The sequence below is a fragment of the Eretmochelys imbricata genome, chromosome 11 (genome assembly GCF_965152235.1).
Source record: "Eretmochelys imbricata isolate rEreImb1 chromosome 11, rEreImb1.hap1, whole genome shotgun sequence".
In the NCBI taxonomy this organism is placed as follows: domain Eukaryota; kingdom Metazoa; phylum Chordata; order Testudines; family Cheloniidae; genus Eretmochelys; species Eretmochelys imbricata.
This window is the reverse complement of record NC_135582.1, coordinates 66,138,701-66,152,911: the sequence shown is the minus strand read 5'-3', so window position 1 is coordinate 66,152,911 and position 14,211 is coordinate 66,138,701. Positions and strand designations below refer to the sequence as shown.

At 41.7% G+C, this 14,211-nt stretch overlaps 1 protein-coding gene across 1 annotated transcript in view; it reads left to right on the top strand.

Moving 5' to 3' along the window:
• ERBB4 (erb-b2 receptor tyrosine kinase 4) overlaps window positions 1-14,211 on the top strand; it is a 589,315-nt gene that overhangs the window by 299,365 nt on the left and 275,739 nt on the right. Inside the window, exon 4 of the mRNA XM_077829473.1 lies at window positions 3,623-3,757. Within this exon, the coding sequence (XP_077685599.1) occupies window positions 3,623-3,757 (135 nt within the window). The remainder of the gene's footprint in view (window positions 1-3,622; window positions 3,758-14,211) is intronic.

Here is a 14,211-nt window from a genome sequence, read left to right as displayed (position 1 = left end):
AATGTGGAGGAAGGACGAGTTTGCATGTGATCCCTTATTTCATGTTATTTTATGGAGACTATCTCCTTTACATGGTATGTAAATCCTAATATTCGTAGTGAAAAATGCAGGGTCTTATTTCCTTAGTGTTTGTAGATGTTAATATTCCCCTGAGAAGTTTTTAAAGATTTGCTCTGGATCTCTAGACTACAAATAACCTTAATCATCCCCAAAGTAGTCAAGAGTTACTTTTAATGTCTCCTTAAGAAGGATGCCACTCCTAGCAGCAATTGCATCCCTTAATGTCATTCTAAGATGCCCTTAATAAGTAACCTTCACATTTTCTTTGCTGGGACTTGCATCTGTAACACGGAGTGTCTCCTGGGGTTTTAGCTGCACCGCTCTCATTAACTTTAATGAGAGTCACATGGCTAAAAGTTTGTCCAGTGCTTTGAAACACTGAAAAACAAGAGGGGAAACAGTGGAACCGACAGGATTTCTGGAAGGTGAAAAGAAATTGTTTTGAAAAGAAATCCTGCTACTGCTGCTTCTACCTCGAGGAGAATAGCCTGCTCTACTGAGATTTGAGAAATCAGATCTTTAAGGAGATAGAGAAATAAGGAATGCTTAAACAAAAAGTAAGCATTGCCACAGAAATTATGTAATGACTAGATACTAATAACATCACAAATTAGCAAAAAAATGTTTTAGAAACAAAGAGGACAAACGGTAACAAAGATTATATTTCAGGAAGTTATGGTTAAAGTACATTTCCATTGTGAGTATCACTTTCTAATATGTCTTGTACATGGATTAGCTCCTATCTGCACAGTTAGAATGACAGCTCCCGCGGTGCATTTTATGCTATCTCCTATTTTAATTTCCTAGAAAGAGTTCAGGGAACAGGAACTTCAGGTGTTTCATAGAGGGGGCGGGGGAAGTCTGTAGGGTTCCTGTCTGTCTTCTTCTGCCTACTTGTCTGTTTTTATCTTGCTTGCATTGCTGTAAATTACAGGTCCTATGTTCAAGGAAACATTACAGCTGTCAGGCCCCTAAAGTGAGATCCTCACTCCCACTCTGGCCCCTTTAGGCCAGGAGAAAGGACTGGACCAGTGTACAGGGGACTGTAAGCTGGGGAAGGATTTCTGAGGACAGCTGAATGTTGCCCAAGGATTAAGGTGACCATAAGTCCTGTTTTGGCCGGGACAGTCCCCCTTTTTAAGCCCTGTCCCCGACGTCCACACATTTTTGGCAAAAATGGGCATTTGTCCCAGTTGCAGGTTGCTCTGATCAGTTGGCAAGAGCAAGTGGAACAAACCCCAGTTTAGTCAAAAAAGTGGATTACATCCTCCTAGGGGGGTTGCAGAGGAGCCTTTGGGGAGGCTAGTGGTGACATGAGGTGCTGAGTGGCAGGTCTTGGGCAGTCAGCCCGGGGCTCAGGCGGTCAGCCCCAGTCCCGGGCAGCCAGCCCAGGGCAGTGCGGGGCTTGGGCAGTCAGCCCCAGTCCCTAGTAGCATGGGGCTTGGGCAAGCAGCAATGCCAGGTGGCTCAGGCCAGCCCTGTGTGGGGTAAAGGTGGGGCTCAGGATGCCAGATTGCTCAGACCAGCCCTGCACTGTGTCCAGAAGTCGCTTCGGTAAATATGGTCACCCTACCAAGGACCCCATCGAAAGCCCTGGCATACATGGTGTCCTCAGTAACAGAAGGTGCATTTCAGAGCAGGGGTGGAGCACATACACGTCACTGCAGAAATTCTGGCCTGGGCTGCCATCCACAGAAGCTGCGGTCATTAAGACAGCTTCTCAGGGTTGTCTGTTACTTCAAGGACAACTTTACCCCCTGGAGCAGCCCATTCAGGATGGTGCAAAGCCATCTGAGCCCTACCTTGCCTTCTGCTGCAAGTTCCGTGTTTTCTAGCGTTTTCCAAGGTGGATCTGTGTATTTTGGATAAAAGCAGATGGGTTTCATCTTACTGACTTGTTCTGAAAAAGAACAAAGCAGGAGGGGCAGAATCTTTTACGGAACCAGATTCAATTACAAAACTCAATTTTGGGAGCTGATAAGTCACATTTTCTGATGACAACTCTTCTAGAATAGGAGACTTTCTTCAAGGGAATGCAAAATATTTTTGGGGATATAATCAATGGTGTTTACTGAGCTTTTTTTCATGGAAAATTTTGACAAAAGTGTAAAGAACAGTTTTTATCTAAATTCTCCAAGGAAAATTTCATTTTTTTTCACCAGAAATTCAAAACCCAAAATATTTTGTCTGGAAACTGAAATATTTTGATTTGATTTGCAAATGCTGCCACAGTGCCTTATGGAAGTTGTAGTCCGGGTGCCTCATGATCCCATTCTACTCTATACACTGGGCTCCCTAGTGATACTACAGTTCTCACTATGCACCATGGTCTCCTTAATGGTAGTCCCTGGTCATGGTGCATCATAGGAGAGGCAGTCCTGTTGGGGAGCACAGCCCATAGAGATGAATGGGGAGAACTGATCTTCCAAATCAAAATGTTTCTGGGTTTGGGTGTTTTGGTTTTTCAATGAAAAATTGAAGCCAATATTTTCACACCAAAAAAATCCTTTTGTCAAAACCCCCAATTTTTCATCATAAAACAGTTTAGATAGGAAAAAAAATAAGTAGTTGTTGATAATTAGAAATTAAATATATGGTTGAGAAGACATGCGCTTGAAAGGAGAGAGGCTATTTCTGTTACCCCCAGGATAACATGTGGCCCAATCCTAATACTCTGTCTATTTCCACTCCCCTGCATACACCCGCTATGCTAAGGGCTGCAAGGGTGGTGGTGGTGGTATCAGTCAGGAGAATTCTCAGTTGCCTGATGAAGAACAGAGGAGCTGCGTCTGGGGTCCAGAACCTGGCCCATAAGGCCAAAGTGTGGTACACAAACACAGCTTTTCTCCGCAACTGTATTTCAGGTGCATGTGAGAGTCTGGCCTTTATCATAGAAGACTCTAGAGTATTTAACCTGAGAGTTGGCAAGTCCTGCACAGAACCATCTCTTATCAGTAGAGAATAGAATGAAGATAACCTTTCACATAGACTGCATGGAAGTGTAATTCTAGAAAGTGCTTTTCATGGTCATGACACATGCCCCAAATTCTACCAGTCCTAAATAAGAGAATTCCTTTCTTCCCACTGCCAGTAAGACCATTTAGTTCATATGTTTTTAATTACATTTACAGCATGGGATTGTGCGTGTCTGATTCAGACTAGAAGAGCGTATCATTTCATTATTTTATCTCAACAAAATCTTGGACATTTACACACACACACACAAATAAATGAGGGGTACATTCCTAAGTAGACTAGAACAGCAGGTGTTGTTCCCACAAACTCATCTGGAGACTGTCAAATCCCTTTGTATGACTGGTATGAAGAGTTTGCACTGTAATCTGTGGCTATCTTCGTCAGGACTCTTTTGTGTGTAAATAGATGGTTTCAGTTTTCAAATTCTGCTAGCTGCTTGCTCTTCGATTTTCGGAGAGTTACAAGGGATTTTAGCCATAATACTCACATTTAAAATCAATGTTCCTTCCCCACCCCTAGAAGCAATATATTTAATCAGCTGTACATCTCAATGCTGAAGGATTTGTCGTCTTCTTCTTTGATACAGAAATACTGAATGGAGGGGTATACGTTGGCCAGAACAAGTTTCTTTGCTACGCCGACACCATTCATTGGCAGGATATCGTGCGTAACCCACGGGCTTCCAACTTCACTTTGGTTCCAACAAATGGCAGCTCCGGATGTAAGTATTGGTTTTATTTCCAGCCTTGTAATGAGTACATCATGACATAATATAAATACAGTCCCAGGTATTCCATGGATCCTGCTTTAGAAGACTGTTAGCAAATTCTCCTTCCTTACTGTTGGTGCTTTAAAAATTCATTGACTCCTTTGGAAAAGTGTTTTGTCTAGAAGTGATTTTTTTTTACGTGTGTATTTTCTGTATTTTTTTTTCTTTCCTATTTATTAGTAGAGTGCTGGTGTGAAGACAGGATATGTATTGTTAGGATTTCTTTGCTCCTGCTGCTTGTTCTCTGCCTTAAGTCACAATCCCCTGTTTGTGACATCATAATTAGTTGCTGTAGTAATTCTGGTACGAACACAGGGTTATTATTAGTTTAGATGAGAAATGAACTGTTTTCCTGTATAATCCTAGCAATACAAAGGACACACAGGAAAAAAAAAAGATACAGAGTAACCAAGTGTTTTTAAACAGAATGTTTCCCTCTTTCCCAGACCTTGAGCGTACGTAGAATTGTATTAACCAGTTGACATATTCCTCCAGCACTAAGGAATCATTAATCAATAATATTTTGGGAAAAAAGAGTCATATTTCTCAGTACCGCTATTATTCCCCCATGCGATGCTATAGTAATAATATGAAACCTAATGTGGAAAGGTGGTAGTAAATTACATCCATAATAGAGTATGATTATGTAACCCAACGCTCCTGGGTGGGCTATTATCTGCAGGGGTTGAACCTGGCACCGCTGGATGTAAATCTACGAGACCTTGGAGAGCCCTGCCCCAAGCCCCAGTATCAGGGTTTGCTGAAGGTTTCAGGAGGCAGGGCTGGAGCCCATATATTTCTGTAGGGATACTGGGCAATGGGGACAGGCTGTTGTATCTTAGGCAGTCTCCAAGGGCTATCTAAGTTATACTGACGGCCCTGCTAGCCTCTGCAGCTGCTCCAAATTGGATGGGAGCAGAGGAGGCTTAAAGGGAAAAGTGCAGAACAAAACTACACCCTGGCTAGGAGCCACAGGATTTGCGCCCATATTCATAAAGAAGGATCCATTTTGAACACATGTACTTGTTCTTCACACCATACTAGCTTTCGCGCTAACAGTGAGCTGGCCTTTCCCCGTCTGTCTTCTCTCCCAACCGGAAAAAAGAGAACACAGCCGCTTGACAGACAGGGGTCCCATCTCCTAGTCGGCTGTGAGCATTCATTTCCTCCAGGGGCCCGTCAGATTTCATGGTTCCTGCATCCTCCAGCTCAGGAGCTGATCAACAGCTTCTGCCTCCCAGCAGGTACCTTTATGTGTATCTGATTTATACAGCTACAGTTGTGACTCCTAAAAAGTTCATTCTATTTTGCTGGAGAATTCCCCACTGATTTTCCCCATTTTAAGTACAGGGAATCAAATCAGTTTAACCTTTTGAAATAGAAAGAACCTCTTCAGAGTGACCCACTGCAACAAGCAGCGGACCTAATTGCAATTTTTCTCTTGTTTTGATTTTGTTTTCTTTTTTGTTTTTGCATTGATCCTGAAAAATCAACAAAAACCAATGCAATGAATGAGACATTTAAGCATGGATTTTTCAGTACTCCCACTGAAGTTTCTGAGAGTTTTACCACTGACTTCAGTGGAAGCAGAGCTAAGCCAATGCCAAGTTCTTATGGAAACCTCATCCTAAATTAATGTAGCAATCATTATTACCAACCTCAGGACAAAAAAAAAAAAAAGAAAATATACAGGCCTACTGCTTTTTGTCTTTAACTTCTGTTTGCTTTACTTTTGAAATTTTAACACAGGAAAGGGCCAACACGTGACCATAGGATGCATGTATATTAGTTACAAATGTAATCTAACCAGTGTTGTTTTATTAATGAAATGCATGAGCGACGTTATATCACAGCTTCATAAATACCTCCACGTGGGAACAAATTTAAATATATTTTTCTCCATTTCTGGCTCACATAGAGTTAGTTGTACTTTTCAAAAATATAAAAATCCACGTACAATAAATACAGATTCTATCCAAATTAAACACAGAAGTAATATAAATATTTGATGTACCTGGGAAAGCTAAACTACCTTTATCTACACATTGTGCATAGTTAGGAAACTAAACCCCACTCTATTAAAAAAAATAGCTAAAATGGGATGACAAAATGTACTGAGGCTTTGGGAGACATCAGAGAAAATGACAGCTTCTTAAAACTTGTTGAAATATTATTCAGTTTCCACGTGCGGGCGTCACCCTTTCAAAATAGCTGCAATTAAGTAGTTGTATACAAAAAAGCCTTCAAATCAAATCACTCAAAGAAACGGGAGAACCTTATTACCACCTGTCAAGAGTTAGGGGAAAGTGAATATGTTACCTTGGTGCTTTGCAAAAGACTTAATGCAAGTTGTTTGTGCTGATACTGAAAGGACTTGGTAAAATGATTTGAACATTGAATTATAATCCTCAGAGTGGAAGTCTGTACAGAAGTGCAAAAGATGAGGCATATGCCTCGCACTTTTGATTTAGAGGTCCCCGTATCCACTGGTAACATGGACACAGCCGGACCAGCCTGACCTGGGTTATACCAATCAAATGTATGCTGAGTATTTCAGAAGGACTTAGATCCTTTTTTAACATAAATTCTGTGGGTGTAGTGTGATGATCTGTTTATGGATACAAGATGAGTGTACTGTTTTATGTGAATTTGTCTGAAATTTCAGGTGCCTCTGAATCTTAGAAACTACACCAAGCTTTATTAAGTGCATATAGGAAGTTATTAAATAAAGTTAATTAGTTGCTGTGGAATCATGTTAAGTAGAAGAGATGACCAGATAGAATTCTACGAGAGCACCTGGGGGAGGAAGGGGGTGTTCCCTTTACTAACCCGAACTATCTGTTACAGAGCAGGGAAATTGCACATGGGAGAGCCACCTCATTTACTCTTGCAAGATCATACAGATATGACTACAAAACCTCGTTGTCAATGCTGACATAGCAGCGGCTGTTAGATGCAATAGAGTCTGTGCAGACGTGTTACCTGTCTCATTGCTATGAGATCATCAGCTATGGGGAGCAGTATTGTCTATATAGTATGCTGTGCTGACATCTAAAACTAGACTGGAGGAATTGAGGTCAACTTGCAGGAACGTACTTTGACTAGTTACTCCTACATCACCTCAGTACTCTTCCTCAGAGGGGGCGTATTAGACACTGGGTGATAATTGGCAAGGCAGCTAGTGCCAAGTGTTTGGTCTGGTCTCTACATTTTTAAGGGTTGCAAGCATCCTGTCTACCTACAGTGAGGTGTTATCAAGCCTCCTCAATAATGAACGCAAAGCCTCCCCACTGCTTGTCACCAGCCACGGCTCCAACTTGATACAAGGATCTCACAATGACAAGTTTTGGCCACCCCACCTACCGTCCCCAAGTCCCTGAATATACCTAAGTGGAACAGACTGAACTCAAGCAGAAAGGGTAATGCATTTATAACCTCCTGTCCTGACCTTGCACCCATGTGCACCTGTAGAGATCACAGCCACCGTCCACATTCCACTGTTGACTTCCTTGTTCCAGTCTCCCAGTGCTGCTCTCCGCCCCAGGGAGTAGACCAGCAAACAAGCCCTGAAGCACAATAGTACCGGTACGGGGGATAATTTCACTTGGAGCCCTCCCCTGCTGTTCCAGGGCACCCGGGGGAGTAGGGTTAAGGCGAGAGAGCTGAATGAAATTAAAATGCCCTGAAGTGACACCACTACCATGCTGCGGAGTTCGTGTCGCTGTAGCTGCTCCACGGCAGTTACTTCCATCAGTATTCCGACAAAGCTGAGTTTGGCCCATGGGCTCTAGGAATTGCTCTCCTTTGCTTTCCTTCTCTGCAGCCTGGGCAATGACTCTCTTAGGTGTATCCGTGCTAAGAAGCCAACTGCAAAGGCCAAAGCAGCTTAACCTCTCTGGTAGCAATGGTGCCAGTAAATTAACAAAAAGAAAAGGAGTCTCTAAGGTGCCACAAGTCCTCCTTTTCTTTTTGCGGATACAGACTAACACGGCTGCTCCTCTGAAACCAGTAAATTAACACTAAGCGCTGCTGCTCCTTTATTTCCTAGATGCATTCTCATCATATTTTCTCAACACATGCATGCAGAAAAACTCTTCTGTGCGGCTTTTGAATGACATGGTTGGTGTTGGTACTGTTCTGAAGAAGAATACGACTAGTAGCTGCCAGCATACTGCTCACTGTGCATCACTGAAATGTAATAAACTAATACTGCAACAGTGGACCAACCCTGCTTCACTGTTCTGGGTCTAAGGATGAGGATCCTTGTCCTGTGTTCTGATTTTTCCACTCAAATAATAGTGTTTACCATTTTAGGTGATTTTTTTTCTTCACAATACCTTTTTATCTGAAACTTTACAAAATTATTATTATTTCAGGCATATTCTTCAATGTTAGCTAACCCTAGGCCAACGTTTTTCTGGCCTGGCACATAAAGATGAGATTTTTCAAAAGTGCCTAATTGACATAGATATTCTTTCTTTGGCAACTTCACTATATGGCCCTTTTCCTACTTGTTTGCGTTTTTTTTTTTTTCTTCTTCCCATCTATCTAAGACGCCTGTCAAAATTTCTGCTGTGTTCTTCAAATCTGATTTAAGAACCTCTGTTGGAATTTTAGCTGGGATTGGTGCCTTTCCACATTTTTTTTTTTAACCAATGAACAGCCCTCTCTCCTTCTACTCTGGTTATAGGTCCTAGTTCAATGTCCGGATCTTCTCTTTCCTCTAGCTGGGGGATTGGCCACTGGCTCAGCATTCAGTAGTTGATTAAAGTACTACTTACATATGTTCAATTGTTCTGATGTCTTCATTGTTAAGTAGCACTCATTGTCTTGAACTGGTCAGCTGGTATTTGTTTTTCTGCCTGACAGCCACCTAATGATGTTGTACAGAATCTTCATGTTATTTTGTGCTGCAGTGGTCTGTGCATCTGTTACCATTTTGCCTAAAAAGTCTCATATGTCTTTCCTAGCCCCAAGGAGCCCTAGCTCCATGCATATTTTGCAAAGTGAGCAATTTTGCAGGATTTGACACAAAACTGGGTTAAACTCAGAAATTTGGAGTGGACAGATCTTTGCTCTGAGATTTTGAATTTGTTTTAGCAAAGCTTGAAGGGTCCAAATTATTAATTTAACATAATTGAACATAGCAAATGGCATAAATTCAAGTAAATCAATACTGCATGTAAAAATACTGAAAGTATCTGGAGTCACTAACTTTTTAGAAAGATTAAAATTGCTTTCCATTTTGTATTTTTTTAAACTAGTAATGCTTTAATAAATTATTCAGGAAAACTCCCCTATACAGGACCGCACTGAAGTTAGTGAAACTTAAACACATGCTAAAGTACGGTCCTGACTTGAGGTTTATGGGCCTGATTGAAAGCTTATTGAAGTCAGTGAAAGAATTCCCATTGAACTCAATGGACTTTAAATCAGGCCCCATATTAGTTGTGAAATAATCAAATTTTGGCAAAATGTTTCAAGCTAATGGACTGTAACTGTATTTTCAGTGTTTTTTTATACATAATGTTATGCTATTCTATCATTGCTTTATCTACAATAACACCTGATAATGCACTTCATATAACAAAGTAGGAAGCTCAGCATGGAGCTCAGAAACAGTATATTTTTTTATATTGTTTTATAGATTAGAAAAAAGATTACTCCCTGTCTGCTTGTATTTGATCTGCTAGATCTGTGTCGCATTAATGGGAACAATTAGATTAAAAATTCCTCCTGAGTTCTAATGCCACCATCTTAGACTATTCATAGAATTGCAGATTTTAAGGTCAGAAGGGACCATTAGATTGTGAGGTCTGATTTCCTCTATATCACATGCCATTAAAGTTCATCCTGCTACCCTGTGTAGAACCCAAACACTTGTGTTTGACTAAAGCATCTTTTAGAAAGGCATCCAGTTTTGATTTGAAGACATCAAGAGATGGAGAATCCATCACCTCCTAGCGTAGTTTATTCCACTGGCTAATCACCTTCACTAGTTATTTATTTATTTTATTTTGCCTTTTTCTCATTTAAATATGTCTGGCTTTCACTTCCAGCCATTGATTCTTGGTGTTCCTTTTTCTGCATGTTTAAAAAGCCCTTTAGTACCCCGTATTTTCTCCCCAGGAAGGTATTTATACACTGTAATCAAGTCACCTCGATCTTTTTGGTAAGCTAAACAAACTGAGTTCCATAAGTCTCTCAGTGTAAAGAATTATATCCAGCCCTTGAATAATTTTTGTGGTTATTCTTTCTGCCCTCTGTAGTTTTTCAACATCCTTTTTAAAATGCGGTCACTAGAACTGTATGCAATATACTAATATTGGTCTCACCAATGCTATACAGTATAATAATCTCCCAACTCCTTTTTATACTTCTCTTTATCCATCCAGTGATTGCATTAGCCCTTTTTGCCACAGCATTACTCTAGGAGCTCATGTTCAGTTGTTTGTCCGTTAAGACCACTAAAGCCTTTTCAAAGTCACCGTTTTCCAGGGTACAGTCCCCCATGCTATAAGTGTTGCCTGCATTCCTTGTGCCTAGGTATATGACCTTGCATCTGGGCATTTGAAAATGCATTTTGTGTGAGTGAGCCCAGCTTACTGAGTGATGCTGATCGCTCTGTGTGACTGCCCTGTCTTCATCATTATTTACCATGCCACCAACCTTTCTGTCATCTGCAAATTTTATATTTACTTTCAGATCATTAATAAAAATATTGAAAAGTGTTGGGCCTAAAACTCATCCCTGCTGAAGCCCAGCAGAAACAATGACGACTATCCATTGATAGCTACTTTTTGAGAGCTCGATTAGCCAGTTCTTAATATTTTACGTTGTATTTTACAAGGTGAATTATTTTTTTAAAATCTAGTTGAACTTCTGCCTTTTTTCTTTTTCAGTGTTTTGCACTTCAGTTTAAAAAATGAAAATAGACTGGACAGTTTCAATGTTGTTTATAATCAGTTTTATTTTGAGGTTCCTACCTTATGTAGGAGCACGAAGCTTGAGCTGCAGATGTTGCAGGGAAATGTGTTACTATTTTAAAAAAGAAACCGTATCCATTTACATTATATAGAAACATTATATATGGAAATATTTTGTTATTGAATTTAGATTTTGTGATAGCTTGTTTGTTCATCATCCTAGCTTTGGACCTAAATTGCCTGTCCCTTATCCCTTTAATTCTTCCAATTGGCCATAAAAAAAATCAGATATGCAGATGCATATGTGCCTATTCAAGCACACAACACTGGATATTTTATATGGTATACCTTGGGATTTTATTAGTCAATGTTTGAATAGTGCTTTGTCGGTGTAAAGTGCTATGGAAGCACTAAGCATTCTTCTTCTTACTGGGAATTAACAACATGGTGTTTGTGTCTGATGGTAAGTGATATAAGGATAGCGTTGATATACAGTAGTTTACTGCGGCTACACAATAAGGTCTGAAGGGTAGTCAAACCATTGATTTAATATTCAGTATAATAGAGCTCTCGGTGGGTTAAGTCAGTGGTTCTCAACCAGGGGTATGTGTACCCCTGGGGGTACGCAGAGGTCTTCCAAGGGGTACATCAACTCATCTAGATATTGGCCTAGTTTTACAATACGCAACATAAAAAGCATTAGTGAAGTCAGTACAAACTAAAATGTCATACCATGACTTGTTTATACTGCTCTGTATACTATACACTGAAATGTAAGTACAATATTTATATTCCACTTGATTTATTTTATAATTATATAATAAATATGAGAAAGTGAGCCATTTTTCAGTAATAGTGGGCTGACATTGAAGTATTTGTATGTCTGATGTTGTAAGCAAGTGGTTTATGAGTGAGGTGAAACTTGGGGGTACAGAAGACAAATCAGACTTCTGAAAGGGGTACAGTAGTCTAGAAAGGTTGAGAGCCTCTGGTTGAGAGCCCTAGTGGTTAGTGCACCTAGTGCCACCTCCCAGCGGGCAGGTCTCGCAGTTCTGGCTCTTTTTTAAGCAGAGTTGTGGTGAGGTGGGCAGTGGTAGGGGAACCTGGGCCCTCCCACTCCACCAGGGTCCAGCCCAAGGCTTTTGGAGAGCCAACAGTGTCTGGCCACAAAAGGTGCCCTCCGAATAACCCTCCCAGGTCACTTCCTGCCATCTGCTGTTCTCCCCCAGCTTCCACTCCAATATAAGGTAAAAAGAAAAGGCAACCAAGCCATCTGCCCCAACCGGGCTCAGAATACAGTCTTAGTCCCTCCAGGGGGCTTCTCCAGCACCTGTGGCAGGAGCCTTCAGGGGAGGCCTGTCCTCCTCCCCAGCTTTCTTTTCTGAGCTGGGTTGCTCCCTTTTGAACCCTTTCTTATTTGGAGCATGCTCTGCAGGGCTGGCCAGGAGGGGCTACCTGGGCGCAGTCCTACCCTTTAACCACTTCCAGGCACATGGGGTTTGTATACCCCCATCACACCTTGCAATTCTTCACACAGCACAGCAACTCATTTCAGGAGTAGCATGTCAAATATTAGGAAGGAGTCATTTTTACACGTAACTAGCCTACCCAGAAATTTCGACTCATATCTGCACCTAAGATGTTCCATTTTGTAGTAAGTCTGTGGGAGCCCTGTGTTCAGAACAGTGTAGTAGCCCGGACCTCAAATATGTGCGTACCTATCGTGGACAGATGACAATCCAAGGCTGTGACGTTTGGATTAAGTTCAGATAAACATCCAAAATTGCAGATGCTCAGCTAACCCTCCTGAGAGGCACTTCCCTTGGCCGGTAACAACGGTGAAGTTTTACCATGGAAAGTCATACCTTTACACACCAGTGGTTTGTGTCACACCATCTGAAATGGATGCACGAGGAACAAATTTCCTAATTATTTCATCACGTAGAGTCAGTGCCCAAACACTACCACCTGTACCAAGCCTGAACAGTTGGGCTTGGCACAGGGCAGAAGACTATTATGTGGGTTGGATGGATGAAGTAATCAAAGCAGAAGCCTGGTTGCCAATGCCTCAGCAGAGATGCCCCTCTCAATGCAAAATGGGCATCGCAACCTAGAAATTTCTTCTTGAAACCAGTGGATTCCTTCTTGTCAGAAGACAAACTTATGGCTAAGTGCAAAATTATCATTGTCCCTATTACTCAGGCTCTATGCAAGATTCATGCAAAGCTACTCTGTTCACTTGCAAGCCTTTTTGTTTCTTTTCAAAGGAGCAGGATTTATCCCTAAATAAATAAATACAAATCACGATTAAAATTGAACAAAAATACGTTAATGTATGGAGGCTGAGGGAAAGTAGGCGGTGCCTAATTCATACTTAAAGCCAACTTTAAGACGAGCTAGTATATCATTCCAGGTATACATCTAAATTGGAAACTACCTACAGGGAAAATGACATTCCAGAAAAGTAGATGCTGAAGACATTTGTTATTGCAGAGTTTGTAAAATTATAACCTTTCATTGAGGTGCATTACTTTAACTTGAATTAACATTTTAAATGTATGTTTGGAGAACAGGGAAAGGGGCCTTCACAGACAGGTGGTCTCTGTATAGAATGCAGTCATTGCGACAGGTGTCACTGTGCAAAGCTAATACCAGTAGCTGTTCTTTCACACAGAGCACCATGAATAACTACACTATCCTGTGAAAGCTCTTTCGATGCTGAATACACCTCACATGCTTGCAAAATTGCATTTTAACAGCAGTAATGCTTCCATGGATTTCTCAGCTGGGAGCACATTAAATAAGAGCTGAGTGGAGAGCCAGTATTTTATGTTCTTAAAAACGTATATATATTTCCTCCTCTCCCTACAATTAAAGAATATCGGTTCAGAGTATAGTCTGCAATTGAAAGAATGATAATACAGAAACAAAACCAATGTTTCTTGAGGCATGGATTTTTGCCAAACCTTTGAGAACTAAAGGTGAGGGAAGAATGAGAAGTGGAAAATAAATCCACTGTGCTCCTGGCCTTCAGTAGGTGCAACTTAGAAGCACCGTAAACACATTTTATGTTTGGGGCAGGGCTGGCCTTAGGGAAAATGGCACCCTGCGTGAACTTTGTATTTTGGTGCCCCTGGCCCCCGTGGGCATGGCACCCTCCCCATTGCTCCTGGCCCCTGTGGGTGCCCTCCATTACCCGGGCCCCCAAGGGCTCCCCACTCCCCCTTCACCCCTAGCCCCTGTGCTCCCCTCCTGTGCCCCTAACCCCTGCCCATAACCCCTCCCCTTTGTCCTAACCCATGCACCCCACCTCCCGGGTGCCCATATGGGGAAACTGATCTGGATGCACTTGCTCACTCACCCTTCCCGACCCCATTCCCTGAGTGCTGCTCCTCTGTGCAGCTCTAGGGGGCTATGTGTGTCTTGGGGGGGGGGAGCAAGGAGCGACATCAGGGCTCCCTGCATCTAGGTCACTTTCCC